Consider the following 18,737-nt stretch of genomic DNA (forward strand, 5'->3'; position numbering starts at 1 on the left):
CAAGCAAATACTTACACTTTCATATGTGACGACGTATTTGATGCAGTGGCCAGCAGGCATCAATCTCGTCATACGCGATCTCTTCACTGGATGACTAGGCTTATGCTGGATACGAACTGAAAAAGATGATTTTTTTTAAATCATTAATAGTGTATATAGGAATATACTCTGGGGGGCGTTTCATGAAGGACTTGTCGGACGTTTTATCCGACAAGTCCCATTTTATCCGACAGTTACCATAGTAACAGTACCTCTCAGCCAATCAACATCAGAGAAAGATGTCAGATCTGACAACTTGTCGGATGAAAATGTTGATGAAACACTCCCCAGATCAGGTGGGTGTTTCATAAAGCTGTTCGTAAAGTTACGCACGACTGGAACATGATCTTAGGTCATAAATCAATTACATAGGGATATCACATAGCACAAGAAAGAATCACCAGTCGTGCGTAAAGTCATTTGTATCTTACAAACAGCTGTATGAAACTCCCACCAGAATCAGGGGTTCATGACCATTGTCTTTCAATAACTGGAATATATCAGGGAGAAGACCTGCTAAATGCAGTGACAAGTTTTGACGTCGGTTGAACTGAATGAATCCAAGCTCATATACGCCAGAAGGTGATGCTAATCCTCCTCTCGAAGATGATCTCTCGGGTTAAATTTTAAGAGACGCTTCACTATATCACAACTCGTCAACCAGTTTTGTGTACGAAAGTGGCCATGCATATGACGATGGTGATGAACCTCAGTCAAAAGTCGCTTGATCCCCCAAATATTGCATCATAAGCATATTGGAGCAGATATGGACTTAACTGCCTAACATTCCATATGAATTTTTTTTTCGGTTTCATACCTCATTGTGAAAGACTTTGGCCTATCCGTCGGTTAAAAGGGGGGCACTGATCATGACGGCCGCCTCGTCAAAAGGGTCGTTTTAATTTTCCCAAATGTTGAATCAAGTGAACAACTCGGAGGAATTGTTAATGACCCCCTAATAGTCATTGTGAAAATGTATCTTTTAGTTCGAGATCTTGTGAAACGCTTACCTGAGTTGTCAATCGATGTGGCTATGATGACCCTCTTGGCCCGGTAATGACAACCACTGTCGGTCGTGATAGAGACGAGTTCTTTATCCGACTGATCGATGAGTGTGACCGGGTCGTTTAGTCGGATGTTCGCCCGGTCGATCTCGGTGGCCAGGTTTTCACAGATCTGCTGGGCTCCTCCCTATAACAAAATAAACAATACTAATATATAGTCTTTGTAAAGCACCGTTTATATAGCAACCATAACATGCAATGAAATATGTAAGAGACGAATATCAAATCAGTGTTGTTTAGACGAAAAATAGAATCACTGTCCCGTATTTTCAAGTCTAACTAGATTGAGATAGGCTATGGTCAACCTCTGTTCTAAAATTATGGAAAACCAAAAACGCCACCCCCCCCCAAAAAAAAAAAGGGTATATATGAATTTTCATTGTATGCTTTCTACATGTTTATGATGCTCATCCTTTGCTCCCATACTTAATGAATTGGGTTTAAAATAATTTAAGTTATTATTCCTAGACAGTATATTTATTTGCATGTATGTCAATGAGCTGATGAATTGGACCTGGCGGGCGTTTCATACAGCTGCTCTTAAGTTAAGAGCGACTTTAAGAACGACTGGTGATCCTTTATTGTGATAAATGGTATACACTAAAATGTTCATTGACGATGGTTTCGCGCGTAAGAAAGGTTCACCATGCAGTCGTTCTCAAAGTTGCTCTTAACTTACGAACAGCTTTTTGGAACGCCCACCCAACCTGTACTTTTCGAGGACTGGTCGCATCGCAACTGGGTATGAAGGGCTGCCCAGAACCACAACTTTAGACAATAGGTCAAGTTAAACCAAAGTTTAGAATACAGGCTTCTGTGTCTTTGTTTTCCTCATGTATATCTCCCCTTCATGATTATCTTCCCTTACTCTTCCCATACTCTCGGATACCCGGGCTTAAGTCGGATACCGTCCTGTAGTGCCGACACTTGCCTTGATTTTGAGTTGTCTCGCCGCGGGAAACTCGTCACCCTCACCAAAGAGCACCTTCCAACCTCCAACACTGTTAAGAACATGGCAGAAGAAGAGAAGAGACATCTCTCTCGGCGTGACTCCAAAATGGAACACCACAAGGGCGTCGAACACCTGGCGGGCAACTGTGGAACAAGAAGTGACGAAAAAAAAGAAAAAAAAAGAAGTGAAAAGAATGAAATATCATACACAGCATCTGATCTAGGATTTTACAAAGAGATGACGGGGATATTTTGTTCAGAAAAATCTGTCAAGCAAATGAAAAAAATATGTCTTCACACCCGATTACCCGATATTTCCGGCTAAAAATATTTTGCGTGGCTCTCAAAAGGGGGAGGGGCGAATGCGCTATACCCCCTTCCAGTTCTGCCAATTACGACAGTTTGCGTTAGAAAGATGTACATCAGCATTGGTCGTGACATCGCAAAATTTGTGAATAAAAAAAAACTTATTTCGTCAGTGTAACTTCCGACCTAATCTCGGCATTACTGCTCCGTTTTTATTGAATGACTTCCGTCACCCACAAAAGATTGACGAGATTCCTTATTAAAAACCCCCTTTTTTTAAGCGTCTGCACACCGAAGACGATCAGGGTAACAGTACCCCCAAATCAGTCTTAGTAGGCATACATGTAACAGTTAATCATGTTACTTATCAGACAATAAACATGATTGGTGATAAAAGTCTCTTTCAAGTACAGATAGTTTCATTTTCATTTTTCTATGAACCTACTTTTACCGGACCGAAGCCCGGAGGCGTACGATGTGCACTTTTTTTTAACTATTAATATTCCGTCTTTGGATGCGAGAATATATATTCTTTACGCAGTAAAAAGGCTGTTTTATTTTTTGCTTCGATGTTTACTAGATAAATCTTACAGTAGTTGTTTAAGCAGTCAAGCGTATAAACTCTTAAACAACAAAGTTTAATCTTTGATATTTAATTCTCATTTTTATTTTTATTTATTTTTATTTTATTTATTTCACATCTTTATACAGGGTAAACAATTCAGCTATACACGATAAAAAACATTAACAAACATAAAAAGCTGGTTTGCAATCGGGCCCTGTTAATCAAGATACATACAAATTAAATTGAATTAAGCATGATTGTTTAAACTGTTAAACAACTATTGTAAGGTTCATATGGTAAACAGCGGTGTATAATTTTTTTACCAGTGTTTTTACAGTGTAGTGAGGTCATTCAATCTTAATGTTATTTTGTGCGTAGATAGGGACAGTAATGCCGGGAACAGTTTTGAGGGTGATTCCCCCTTGCGATAGAGGAAAGGGAAGAAAAGGAGGAAGAGTATAGAACGAAGAAATCAATATCGTAGAAACTATATTTTATTTACTGAGTATGATATAACGTCGGTTTTATTTCAAGTTTTAAAGTACATTGTATCACCTTGTGTCATCTCCCCCATCCTAACGAGATACTCTGTATTAAAACCACCCCATCGTAAAAAAATGAAGCATATAAAGTATATGAAGCATATATATGTGTCTCGATCAGATCTCAGTGACACTCGTAACAGACATGATAACGTATGTTATACATGTATGTATACAATTGTAAACACCAGAGAACCAAAAAGGGGATTTCCTTGGAATGGAAACTACTTCTATTGATTACGTAAAGAATGACAATGGGCTGGAAGTATACAGGGATTTTCTGGGCTACTTAATTCATACACACTTTGGCAAAACATGATCAAGTGGGGAAAAAGCGACATTTTCTGTAAAAAAGTTCAGACTGTGTAATTGGTTTTGTACACACACCAGTGGAATGTTATTGTTTTCGATCATATAGTCTTACCCCAAAACAGACAAATCAGGTACCCACCTCCAAAATGAATGAATAGATAAATTTAAAACAATAAGACAACAATCAATCAATCAATCAGTCAATCAATCAATCAATCCATACATTATTATAAATGTCTCATGTGTCCCCATGTTCTTTGTAATCATCGTATTTATGTTATGTTGATATATTGTTTGTTATGCTGTTTTTTGTAAGGGAGCACTTTTCTCGACAAGCGTAAGCTTTTCGAGATGCCTCGACAAGCGTAAGCTTTTCGAGATGCTACCCGTTTTTAACCTTTGTATATATTATATCGTAACATCTGAAATTAATGAATGAATTGAATACATAGTACCATAATACATAAATGAATAGAAAAAACCATACTAAATCAATTAATCAATCAATCAACCAACCGATCAATGAACGCAGTATCAATTAAGAAAATGAAAAAAAAAATAAATAAATAGCCCACGTCTATATGTAAGTGCCCCTTTTTGCGGAAGTAGGGCAGATGGGGTCAATGTGTATCAAATTACAATTTCCAAACATCATATTGCCTGTCTTCCTAAATCTGCTTCACAAAAGCTTCGCAGATGGCTGATCTGAAAATAAATATGTTCTTTTCTTTAAGTTCGCCTGAAATGAAAGGGTTGATACTAACCATCCGTCCAAATGTGTTCTTTCTTGAACTGCTCCAGTGTAATAGAGTCCCATTCCAATGACTCGCTAAGATCTGTTGGGTCCCGCTTCGATAGATCCTCCCTCATACTCTCTATCTGAAATGGATTTTAAGACAATAATCAAAAGGAAACAAAATAAGTATTGGTTGGGCATTAATATTTGGAACCGTCTCTGTAGGGGGCATACATCATGTACATTTAAACACATCAATTGCTTAAACGGAATATCATGATTATATCCTTGTATAAAGGTTCGCTAAATCCGAGAACGACATTCCAATTCTATAGAACTTTTCAGTAAACGTACTCATGTTCTGTTATTGCCCCTTTATCTCTCGCTCTTTTTGTTATATTTAAGTATTTAAAAAGATAAATCATCAAAAATCACAATATTTACTAAAGATTTACAAGATTAAAACAAAATCATAAAACATAAAAGAAATAAAAAGGCAGTTTAATAATAATACTAAAAAGATAAATTTTCAGTGAAGAGACTCTTACTCTTTCTTTACAAAGCATATCAATTTAGAATGTTATTTATTCAGAGCGTGGCCCTATTTGCCAAGGACCAAACTGTAAAGACATATAGGAGGGGGCCGTGTTAGTGGATTAGACCCCCCACCCCACCTACCATCACCACCACCACTGCCACCACAAATCGCTCGTTATAATTTGCCCCCTCATATGATAAATCGGATAAAAAAATCAGTTGATTAAGAAATTATATTCAGTTTTCATTTGAAGTATTGGGTTGGGTGTATCACGCAACTAATTGTTCAATTTTCTTTATTATTCGACTTCGACACACCTCATCAATTTTGCAGCTTCGCCACTAGAAGCTGCCAACAATAGAATACCCCAAAAACATTGAAAAGGGTAAAAACCTGTGTAAATACTGACTTATACATCGATTTACATCTTGATTGTGAATTACTTCTAAAGAAAAAAAATACCATCATGTCTGTCGAGGTCTAGTTTATTATTATGAGACACGAATTCCATCGGGGAGCATATTACCTGTAGGACTGGTATAAATGCGTGATAGATCTGTATGTCAACTCGCTTTATACTGCCAAATAATGTCTTTCTTTCTATATGTATCTATTTGGTGTCTATCTATCTATCTGTCTGTCTGTCTGTCTGTCTGTCTATCTATCTATCAATGGACGCTACTAACTATCCACCCATCCATCCGTCTCGTAACTGTCTATATGGGTCCGTATATCCACAAAGATCTGTCTATCTCTGGGGTTTCAATAGCTCTATCAATCTCTATCCGTCCATCTTATTTTGATAAATTTTCATATTTTGTTTTCATTCATTAATTGCACTTTCGTGTACGTGTTCACATCACCCATTAACATATTCACCAAGGTGGTGCATATTATGTTTGGAGTAATTTGCATAATGTAATTCGATTTTTATCATCAATGTATATAAAGTAAAATGTACAGGTATATATGAAGAGTTCCAGATTTTTTTTCTAAGCTGTTGATGGCTCCATATGCATGCTATCGGGTAAAATCAAAATACTTAATAAAACCATATCTGAAGTATCATTATGTGGTTCAAAAAGAAAACCCCAAAAGTGACTTTTGTATTTTACATAGGCTTACTTCTACACCCCATCCCATATCATTGTTGAACAAATATCAGACCTAGCCCATATTCATAATGCATCACAATCTAGCCACAGAGGGGTCCCACTCCCTGTATACGCTGTAAGCATGAAATACCAGCATGAATTACAAGAAAACATTATGATAACAAGCCACATAAAAATATAGTGACGACGTTATCAATTTCAAATGGTATACGAATTAGTAGATAGAGGAGTTAGAGAGAGAGGGGGTACAAGATAGAGAGGGGGAGGGGCAGATAAAGAATGAAAGAAAAGAGAGAGGGGCGGTTCAATAGGCAGATAGGGGAAGAAGGAAGGGAAATAGAAACAAGGTTTGTTTTTTTGACCAACCATATACTGTGTACTACGAGCAATCAAAGGCGAGACCAATTAAATGGTTTACACAATAATGGTCTTCTGAGAAGCAAAAAAAAATTACTTCCCGTTCGTCCTGTACTACATAAAAATGGTCAGAAGTATTTGTTCTAGGCAGGCTTGCCTATGAAAGAATCCACAAATTGAGACTAGTGCAAATATTGACAAGAATGCTGGCATTTGGCGGCAAGTATCAATAAACCTCGCTTATATTTGTCATTAAACTGTTCAACAAATTAGTTCTGCGTGTATTGCCATGTGCTTCTGTGTGATATAGTGCATTAAAACATTATGCACGTTCAAACAGTTTTATGTGATTATTCAGTGATTGATATTTTGTCTTTGTATGATTTCCAAAATTTCAGTCAGGACTCAGTTGCCTATAGAAAGGTGACTGCTATTGTTCTATTTTATGTTGACTATAGAAAGCAAGTCCATTAAAATGAAATATAAGATATATGACATTTGTATCTCTGGCGATTATACATGTACATGTTATGCATTTATGGTCATCGAAATACCATCACTTCTATTTTCAGCTCCCACCCTTTAAAGAGAAACTGACGACTATCAATCGCTACCGTCGATCATGATTACAATATACACCACAGACCTACCACAAATCATTTTGTTTGAAAATAATCCAAAATTTCTTTATTATTTTGTGTACATAATATAATAAATATCTTATTATTATTATTTTCTGGCGAGGAAAATGCAAGAAACTTGTCTGTTTTTACTGGCTTTCGTCTGAAAGTGAACTTGACCCGAGATATCTCTTATGAAAATATGAATCAAACATTAAGCTCCAGAGCGGCTATGATGATTGTCATTTTGAACTGACTGCATGACCCCGCACGTAGACCAACTTTGATCCCTGTTACATATATAGAAAGATCGCACAAAAATATCCCCCCCCCCTTTCCTAGATCATAATCATGATAGTATAGTGCAAGAACGATGCCTCGTTCTCAGTTCAACTTTCGTTCGTTCGAATAGCCTATGGTTCAGTATTTTGAAACATATGGATCATCAAGAATCACAATAGTTACAACAGACGGAAATGATAACAATATAATAAAATATGAAATAAAATCCCTTTGGTTCATTATTTGCCAGTCTCGGGACTTTTTCTCAATCAATATGTCTTAAATACGTTTTCAAGTTCAAGTTGAATTTATTCAAAAAAACAGACATAATACAAATCAATGAACAGAAAAATAACATATTTGAGAGGTTTTCAAGGACCCCTAGAAAACAGAGCTTGTGAGTGGGGCCCTACAATAAATGAGATGTCAACAGAGAAGGAGCATACTGTACATAATAAGAATAAAGTATAGATATGTACAGAAAAAACAGAGATAAGCAAAAACAAATATGCAACACGTACACACCCTCACACACACACACACACACACACACGACTAGGCTGGCCAGCTACGTGATAACTCGTAATTTTATAGAACAACATATTCTATACTAAATTTAACCCAGATAAAGAGATATCTTTTACATTGTACTTTAAACCGATCAGCAGGCAACCGGTTCCACTCTTTAATACAATATATTATGAAAGAATTCAAGGAAACATTAGATTTTACATAAGGTCGGTGGATAAGGTTTTGTTGACGTGTATTGTAATTATGTATTTGGGAGTTAAGGGGGAAGATGTCTTTTAGGTGGCAAATTTGTGGACAAAAACGAAGATTAAACATGAAAATAAAACGATTAAATGCAACTTACCCATCAAGTGGAAGCAACTTTAACTGAAGGAATAAGGGTTTACTAGGATGTCTGAAAGTTTGAATTCTTCTGTAAAACTTTTAGTTTGTTAATGTAAAAAAAGTATTGCCCTATGCAACATTGCAGCAGGTCAGGTAGGGAAGCACAATACTGGTATATAACGTTCTTAAAATAACCTTAGATAATCACATCTTAATCTACGTATAACACCAACACCTCGAGAAACCTTTGTACACACTGACTCTAAGTGGGGTTTCCAAGTCAAATGCTCATCGATAATTACTCCTAGAAATTGAACATGCTCACTACGAGCAACATTGTGGCCTCCAACATTAAGATTATCCACAGTTTCTGGAATAATTTTGCCTCTTGATCGAAAAATAATAGTTTTTTTTTACATTCATCAAGTCTATTACAACAGAACCAAGCTAGTAACTTTTTTATTTCTGTATTCGCGACCGACATAAGATTTACAACGTTTTTATGGGACAATGGCAAACTATAGTGTCATCAGCATGTCATCAATTTTACATAAGCAGGATAAATATTTTCACAAAATAGAGATATAAATGACAATGTTCAGTGTTACGTGTCTTCTAGCTCCTAGTCCTAGCTGAAAATTACTTCTATTTGTACACGTTAGTGAAACTAGTAAATCATTTGATAATTCGTTTTCTAGAATATTTAAATAAACAATATATTACTTTTTCCCAAGCGATACTGCCTGTGGGAAACTTATTTTAAAATAAGAAGCAAATCCCGTATATTCGTATATTGCCGCCAAAGTATACTCACACAAACATTCTGTAGAAACACAGTTTAATATTCAGGATTAAGCATCTAGGTGCGTATGTACCTTTCGGATTGACCATAATTTCATATTTGAAGAAGCCAGACAAGTGGAAAGAGGCACAGCAGGACATTATAAAGAAACACAGCTGGATGGATAAATATCCTTGCGAACTTGTATTGTGACTCGAATTAACACTAGATAATAATAGGGGATAGATGCAATTTCCCATATTTTAGTAAGTGTGTGATGTGTACAGAGTTTTGACAGTACGACAAAACTTTAAACCATTATATACTCCAGGCTGATCTCCCACCACCAACCGGGTATCAAACTGACGAGGTCACAATAAGTGAACAGATAACTGGCAATTTCGAGACCGTCATAGACATGAACAGCCATTTGGAATAAGCTATTCCGAAAAATGTATGTAACATAATATAACATGTTCTAGATACACCATGCTCTATTTACCAATCTTAAATGGACTGAACCATTCACGATTTTTTTTACCAAGGTTATAGTTTGCATTATTTTCAGGTTAAAAAGAAATTGAATCAAAAATGGTTTTGTCTAAAGTCATGGCCAATTGAAATACGAAAGTGTAAAGAATGGAACTGCCGTTATGTGGGCTTGTTATCGAAAACAATCAAAGTGTGGTGATAAATTTGCCCCCAGTTAAAAAGTTAGTGAACCCCATAAAAAATTACCGCATTTAAAGTGTTAAAGTTCTGCCACGTTTTAGATATCTTATTGTGAGGTCAGATTATAAAATATTACATTCGATAAAGTTTGCTTCCCTTTGTATGCCGGACATTGTAGGGTTGTTGTCTACTTTCAACACTCAGCATAAAGGAGTGCATTTTGTGGTGGGGGTTCAAACAACTTTTGAGCACAACTGGATATCTTGCAAATTTCGATGGTTAAATTATCTTATAGGCAGGGCCAGACAGCTCGGGAACTGATGCCGCTGTAACATACGGTGGCAGCGGTGGGATGGCATTGAAACATTACTTTGATTAATACCATGAATACACTGTCAAGTCTTCTTTCACCCTGTAAGTGTAACACTTAAACATAATTTTGTAAAGATCGGGCAAAATAAACCATCACCCGCCCACCCCATAGACACACAACATACACCCACACGCGCGCACGCACGCACACAATCTCTTGTGGCCATTGAAACTTATCATTATGATGGTGATGCTTCAAAATCTTCAACCATCGCCCTCTTTACCCTCATCAGAATCATCATCATCATCAACATCATCATCATCATCATCACCTCCACCACCACCACCATCCTCATCACCATCATCATCACTATTCAATTAATCTCCACATTCAATTTTCCGCTACCATCATCATGATCATTAAAATATCGGCAGCATCAACAATGATTGACAGTATTTTTCCCAATGCATACGTCGACATCATCTTCATAACGCAAAATAACAACATCAACAGCATCAGCAAATTTTACAATAAAAATCATAATAATTTCTTTCTCACAGCAGACCCCAAATGTGTTTGGGATTCATCAGGTTAGATTAATGTTTTCATTATTAAAGGAAATCAATATGACACCATTTACAATAGATAAAATAAAATGGGGAAACAGAAAATGATATTTTTAAAAGTAAAGTGCGACTTACTCTTGAAACGAAGGAACTGATGTCCAAACGTCTGAAAACATTGATAGGGTAAACATTTCTCTCAAATTCTTCTTTTTCTCCGTCCGCATGAACTAAGATGTTCTTGCCTTCCGTGTATTCAGGGTGTGTCTCTATGTTCAGTTTGTCCAAAAGTTCAAGGATTGTCCTTTGTTCTCTATAGAACATAGATTTTAAATACAAAAGAAAATACTGTATGTGGATTTATTGGATTAGAAAGAGGAAACATGCAAGTTTACTTAAAATTATATAGATGGACATAATATTGAGGCCCTCCATTCTTTTTGTTCTATTAAATATCAGGCACTTGTACTGTTCTCTGACTGTGATGATCAATCGCTATAATGTATAAATTATCATACATTTTTTCCTTGAATACTCCATTTAGGTTAAATAAATTTTGTTCAATAGTTCAGCACTCCCTGGATAATATTTACAATCTTTATTATCACAATTATAGTTACCATTATTACGGAGTATTGCGTTACGTGACCATGCTAATTTATCAATCAGTATATCATGTACATAGGGAAGCAAACATGACTTCAAATCTACTTTGGATATCAAATTTATCATTCTTTACTTACGTATTGACCCACTGGTCACCGAGGTCGAATCGCCTCGTCCCTGTGGCCGTGTTTAGCATGGGTGAATATATTCTGCCACCCACATTATCTGTTCAGAAAGACACATGAATCTTATTTAAGATCATAGGCAGAAAGATTAAACAGATTTTATACAAGGAATACTCCAGAATCTGGAAGGTTACATCTTATAATTATTATAAAAAACACATTTTGTTATATGTCTGAAATACTAACTATGAAGTCAAAGATATTGTCATGAATATCTGTATTTTCTTAATAGGAAGTTCGCCCTGTTGTAAAAATACCAGAACAAAAATATAGAGGTAAAGGTTTGAGGAAAAATCTATCAAATATTACGAAAGTTATTATGTTAATTTTTTTATTTGTGACGTCACAAGCGAGCAGGTGCCCCTACATAAATTTCAATTTCCTGATGGCCCGGTAAATTGCCAATTCGTCCACTGCCAACTCGTCCACTCACCTCATGGTCTACCTTAAATAATGCCACTCCGTCCGCATTTTCGTCTAACAGCCATTTGGTCCAATAACAGTTTGGTTAAATCATCACTTCGTCTCATTACTAATTCGTCTATGACCGTTTCGTCTCACAACCAGTTGGTCTAATATTTGTTTTATTTTCATTCATTAATTCTTGCCCAAATAACACTTATCCAAACTAGACCAAATTGTATATGGACTAAATGACTATTGGACCAACTGGTTATTAGACGAAATGGCAGTTGGACCTTGTAGATATTGGACGAGCTGATGGTAGACCAAATGATAATAGACGAGTTGCCAATTGGACGAATTCGCATTGGACCAAATGAAAATAAACGAATGGCCCACGGTCACTAGTTTGGCTCCGCATGTAGACAAGCTTTCATAGCTAAATAACAACATACATCCAGTTCAGTAGCTTTGATGAAAGAGTAAATAGCTTATCATAGCCTTCTTCCCATTATGAAACAACATAGCCTGATAGATTTAAAAATAAAATGTTTGGTTCCCAATCACTTTTATACTCTTGAAGCCATTATTCAAGTTGTTTTCATTTGTAACATGCTATAAGTCTCCATTAAAGCACCCCTTGATATAAGAACCTCATTCATCTCACCCCCCCCCCCCCTTCATCTCACCCCTTTCCCCGTCTATCCCCCTCCCCCACCCCATCACCCTTTTACATACCTTTTGCTTCGAGAACGACGACACTGAGTTCCGGTTGCGCCTGTTTGATGGTATAGGCGGCCATCAGACCAGACAACCCTGCACCGACGATAGCGACGTCGACAGCGGGCTCGGGTTCGGGGAAACGGTTCGAAACGAGCTCTGGAAGCGATGACGAGATTTTGGGCGACATGGGGTCAAGTTTGCTATTGTTATCGTTTTCGTCGCCAGTGAAAGATCGACCGAAGATGAAACTCCGGGATCGGGTCTTGACGGGCGAGTCGGTTCCATCTACTTCTTCATTACCCGTCACCACCTCCTGTAAGAAAAAAAAGGTATATATTAGGAAATTACAATATCGGTTTCTTCATACACCCGTCGCACATGATATACCACTTAGCGTCACAGTTCCAAACGCCATTGATTAACGCAATGAACCAAGTCAAAAACAAAGGACCGTATTTTTTTCTTTGCAACGGTCTAAGAAGTTATTTCGTAGAATGATTTCAATGAATCATAATGCAACTATATCGATGCGTTATTTTAAGACGTCACTCACTAGCAACCGAAGTTGAGATCAGTCTATTTTCAAAGGATTTTCACTACCTTGTCGATGTACTTTGAAATAGAAACTATATCAAGAAGACTGCAAAAAGGATTAAGGATTATAAAGTAAGGTTTAATTATGCACAACAATATGCAGCAAGACTGAATTTTCGAGCGTTCAAGCTTAGTCTTACTCACACAAAATCTGTGTAAAGTAACGTATGTACTATACATGCACAAGTAGATTTTCATCAGTGAAAAAAAAATCAAGACTAAAAAATGATAAAGAATTTATAAAGACATGTACAAAAAAGGGGAAGCAAGTTTAAGACCCTTATCGAATGTATCTTTAGCTGTTCTTTGGCATGTGACACCATATCTCATTACCCCCCCCTCTCGATCTCTCTTATAAAGTTTCCACTTTTCTATGACTTCTGATCATACAAGTGTAGCAAACAAATCGGACGCCGTATACAATACGTGTTTATGTATTTCTATGTATTCCCAAACATGGTTGTGAACAAATTGTACTCCTTCCACTCCGTAATCCCGCGTTTTTTTCGCAATGAAGCTCGAAAGTATTCAACAAGAAAGGACGAATTGTATTCTTCGAGGGCACACTTCACAAAAGGGGCACAAAAGGCTCTTAAAATCAAACAGTACTATCATATAGCCGAGCTTTGATACAAAAATGAACTTGGTATTCAATCTAAATGCTTACACAGATCCATAGCATTCAGAACTGATGCAAAGTATTTGTGAACGTATTAAATCTTTGATAGCTGCACGAACCCGAAAAGCATTTCTGAATAATATGAGAAATGTAATACAAAAAGTACCGACATGAGGCATTCTATGATAACTGATGTTATTTTGACACTTAAATATGTCCTGTCCGTGGCATCATTTGCGATGTGTTTTTCCCCCAAAGAAATAATCCTGTCTTTCATTTCATTCTGATGTTATTTGTTATCTCTATAACAAATTCACATGCGTTTTTATCATATTTTTAGACGAAATTCTAACAACTACATGTCTTTATTATGTAATTCCATATCTGTTACTATTTATTAATCAAATGCAATACGAGAAATGTGGAAGAAATGGAGGTGCCAGTTATGCTTCTACAAATTACAACAGACATCGCATGACGGGCTTAGATAAGGGCTAGCAATGTGTTATCGAAACAACCATTTTCTACATGTTCTATGCTTCGATGTGGCCCAGTCGTTAGACTATAAACATGATAAATGTGAGAAATTCTAGGGTGTCTTCTTTTAATAAAGAGAAAAATGGGTTCAGTAAATAGAAATGGTAACCGGCTGAGGAAATCAAGGAGAAGGTTCTTTCAGTATACCTGCTCATAAAACATCGAGAGAAATTCAGATATAGCGGAGAGGGAGAATCCTCTGTTATGTCCAACTTTTACAGATGTATTTCTTTCTTTGCAAAAAGTGCAAAGTATCTTTTGACATCCTTATACTTTTTAAATCCATCTTAAGGTCATCCATTATTTCATTTTTTGCTCTGATGATTTCCTGAAGAGAGAGTTTGATATATTTTATGAGAATGGGATTACAGGTCAACAGGGGGACAAAATCGTGAGGAATATAGGTATTCGACCGTTGATGAAATAGCCGGCTAAAGAGGTTTGTACAGAGTTGCTAAAAGAAGCTGGAATCATCTTTTTGTCCCTTTTGTGCCTGGTCGTGTTTGGCTCACGATGCTCGTATGGATCTCGAAAACTCATCGTATCTTCTAACATTATACTGCAAGGTTTCCGTGCGACTGCCAATATGTCCATCTGTTAATTTGCATGGTTAATCGTGCGATTTCCGTAATAGACTTGATCTTAATTGTAGCCTTTTCTGGTTTTCAAAAGTCAAGTCTGACTAACTTTCAGCTGACATCGTAAGCCCTAAACACGAAACTCACTGCATACAAAGCAGCTACAGTCATGACAGTAGCAACGGTTCATTTCAGACCATGGGTATACTGTATGGAAGCTTTGCTAATCGTATATAGAAAGTACGGTTTTGATTCATCATCCAGGGGCCGCGGAACGGTTTTCAAAGTGGGGGGGGGGGGCTGACCATGCAAAAAATCACAATCATATGGTCATTTTTACGTTTTTGTACATGGTTTTGGAAGCCCCCCCCCCCCGCTTCCGCGGCCCCTGTCATCAGCAGCAGCAGCAGCAGCAGCTTCTTCTTCTGGGTTGATCTGCCTCTTTCAAGATTGAAGATTCTTGCAGATTCTTGCAGCTGTGCACAGCATCACGTTCGGGAGTGAAGCAGCCCGTTATCCTCGTACCCTTATTCATTAAGGATGATTTGCACCACCAGTCTTGATTTAAATGCATCAGTGGAGTCCGTTACCTCTTGTAACGCGTTTTTGTTTGCATCGTCTGGGTCTGTCTTTCAAATTCTTTAGAGAGTGACCTCAGAGATAATTGTTACTTGAAGAAGCGAAGAAGCGAAGAAGCGAAGAGGTGATTCGTGTTTTTGTGTGTATATAGGCCTGTAGTCTGGGTCTTTCTTTGAATTTCTTTAGTGAATGACCTCAGACTATTTTTACTTGAAGAAGTGAAGATGTGAGTTACCATGCCCTAATTGCCTTGTTATGAATACAGGTTTACCCTCTCCTATAGTGCAGTGACTGTAAGTCCAATACTCTATGAAATACGAACCTATCTATGGATGTTATCTACGACGTATCAAAAATACAAAGACAAGATATCCTATGAAAGACAGACTTAAGAATAAGATAATTATCAAAATATGTTACTCTACTTGTGGTCTTAGTCCTAGGGTCTAATTGTACCTAGAAAATAAAAGTTCGCCTGATCAGAGAACAATTTCTTGGTCTGATGAATGTTTTGTGATAGCAAACTTTCCAATTTTGACACTGCATGTAAACTTCATTGGTCAATCGTGTGATTAAGCTTTCAACGGCTTTCCGCCCTTTTCTTCCCTTTTTCCCCTCCTTATATCTTTTTTATTTTCCATCCTTATCCCTCTCTATTCTGCCCGTTGTGCGCCGCTTGAAATTGGTACGTGGGGCAGGCGCCCCCATATCCCTTTAGAGTAACCACAGTTAGCAAATTAGTATTTTGGGATTATAGTCATTGTTTGGGTTGTGTCGAATTTAAAGGGATGGTCCGGGCTGAAAGTTTTTATAGCTTAATAAATAGAGTAGAATTAACTGAGCAAATGCCGACAATTTCATCAAAATCGGATAACAAATAACAAAGTTATTGAATTTTAAAGTTTAGCAATATTTTTTTTAACAGTCATGAATATTCATTAGGTGGGCTGATGATGTCACATCTCCACTTGTTCTTTTGTATTTTATACGGAATTAGGTTTATTCAATTTTTTTCCTCCAAGAACTAGAAAAATTGGATGGACAACCGATTCAGTGCATTATATATTTTTTGCTGCAACTTATTTCATCATAAGGGAGACATATTATTCACACAAGTATGAAATAATGAAAAAAAATATGATTTTATGTAATAACATAAGAAAACGGAAAGTGGGGATGTGACATCAGCCCACCTAATGGATATTCATGACGACTGTTTTCACAAAATATTGCTAAAGTTTAAACTTCAATAACTTTATTATTTTTTTTCCGATTTTGATGAAATTTTCGGCATTTTGCTCAGTGAATTCTACTCTATGTATTAAGATATAAATATTTTCAGTTCGGACCATCCCTTTAAAAATAAATGAATATAACCAATATTTATGCAGCCATCATGCGTTAGTCTCCCCTCTGTGGAATGGAATTCTTGCAAGGTGATATTCTGTAATTGAAATCATGTGGATGAGGTATAGCCTCGCCCCCCCCCCCTTCCCTCCAAAGTTACAAGGCCTGCATGCACCAACATTGATACTTATATATATTTACCCTCATATAATAAAACCTCAAAATAGAGAGCTATTAGCCAAAAGGGTGCGCGGGAGAAAAAACTTACAATGTAAGTAGGCCTCTTCATCTTCAGGTAAGACACCGTTACGTAACGATCGACATCAGCATCATCCATAGTCGCCGAGATATCTGTCCCGTAAGTTGTCCCGTTCATAATGAACGCGCCAAAATAACTTTCGCAGACGACTTCAGTTTCTCGAGATTTCGTATGACACAGCGTATAATGGTGAACCAGCAATAAAACGGAAAGCACTTCACTTTTATTCAATTGAACTGAAGCAGGGTAATAATAATACACTTCTAAATAGCTAAATAGCTATTCAAATAAAGGGAGTGCCAGTCTTGCTTGCTTGTAGTTGATCGCTTTTCACCAGAAATACAAAGTTCCATAAATGACACTTCGATTATACAAGCACAATCTTGTTGCGTTTCAATGCGTTTTGTTCAGATTTCGACTTCACTATAGGAACTTCGAGTTTACTGTACCGTGTACCTCGTCCCGGGGAAATGAGAGCATTTATTTCCCTTCAAAAGCTTTGAGGTTTTGTGTGAAAAGCAAGGATTTCGCGCACCTTGCCAATCCTTTTATGTCTCGAAACGGACCGATGCGTTTGAATGTTTCTAATCAAAGCTAGAGCTTTGACTGCGATTACAAGCATGGTCGGACCGCCGAAATCGCAGGTTTCGTCCTGGGTTTCGTCAAGGTCGTTGTTACATCCAGGACGCATTTTGTTAAGTTATATTAGACCCCGGTATTAGCTATAGATATATATATATATGTGTTATTCCCACTATCCTTAACCCCGGACTATCCTTCAAACCAACTATAGTATTTCATTTATTATTATTATTTTTGTGTGAGTTTGGGGGGGGGGGGCGGGGTCAGACCGTCTTTCTTACCCCCCATCCATGTTTAACGTTGATGATTTTAAAGATACCCCCTTCCCTTTGCCAATAGCCCCCCCCCTATCTGGTGCATGGGGTTCAAATCATGTTTGTAGTTTGGAAAGAATAAAATAAACGGGAACACCTGCCATCCCCCTCCCAGAAAAAAAAATCGTCAACCTAACGAGATGGCGTCCTTCTCGTAGGCAAATCTTTTCCATTAAACGTTGGCCTACTTTGACATGACTTTGTTTGATGAAATAACATCGAGGTGGATATAATATGATACGGCATGGCATGGTATAATTCTAATAATTTAACACAATCTAGAAAAAATGATAGTCTAGCGACGTCATTGTTACACACACTCTCCCCCTCTCTCTCTCTTGCCCCCGATCTTATTTTGGTTCTCGTGATATGTCATAATTTAACACATGCGTCCCCAACATAATAAACATTTTTTATGCGTTTTGCTGTTTCTTATGATGAAGAATTCGTGTAAATTGAGCTTTTTTATGTTTAATATTTTTTATATAATTATTTTGTAAAAGGTTATGCAATTCAGTTTTTCAGCCGCTATAGATACCCTTGTTTTCATAAACCGTTTTAAATAAATAATTAAAAAATTACCTTATAATGTACCCGTTGGGAAGGCCGGGTGATTGGAAGAATTGGTACAATCAACCGTTTCCCCCTTTTTCTTAATAGGCCCAAAAAAGGGTTACACTTCGTTATTCCGGAGGTTCGTAATTCCGAAAGTTCTTTATTCCGAAGGTTCGTAATTCCGAAACACGTAAATTGCCTATACCTCGATGTTCGTTAATCCGAAAACGTAGAAGGGTTCGTTAA

At 37.1% G+C, this 18,737-nt stretch overlaps 1 protein-coding gene across 1 annotated transcript in view; it reads right to left on the bottom strand.

Annotated features, from left to right (window-relative positions):
* LOC129277272 (probable flavin-containing monoamine oxidase A) overlaps positions 1-17,718 on the bottom strand; it is a 24,851-nt gene extending 7,133 nt beyond the window's left edge. Inside the window, exons 1-8 of the mRNA XM_064110166.1 lie at positions 17,050-17,718; positions 12,543-12,840; positions 11,355-11,442; positions 10,750-10,924; positions 4,544-4,658; positions 2,035-2,198; positions 1,050-1,230; positions 16-116 (exon numbers count right to left, since the gene is read on the bottom strand). Coding sequence (XP_063966236.1) covers positions 16-116; positions 1,050-1,230; positions 2,035-2,198; positions 4,544-4,658; positions 10,750-10,924; positions 11,355-11,442; positions 12,543-12,840; positions 17,050-17,157 — 1,230 coding nt within the window. The 5' untranslated portion in view covers positions 17,158-17,718. The remainder of the gene's footprint in view (positions 1-15; positions 117-1,049; positions 1,231-2,034; positions 2,199-4,543; positions 4,659-10,749; positions 10,925-11,354; positions 11,443-12,542; positions 12,841-17,049) is intronic.
* Positions 17,719-18,737: the final 1,019 nt, after the last annotated feature.

This window comes from Lytechinus pictus, chromosome 15, assembly GCF_037042905.1.
Source record: "Lytechinus pictus isolate F3 Inbred chromosome 15, Lp3.0, whole genome shotgun sequence".
NCBI classification, from domain to species: Eukaryota; Metazoa; Echinodermata; class Echinoidea; order Temnopleuroida; family Toxopneustidae; genus Lytechinus; species Lytechinus pictus.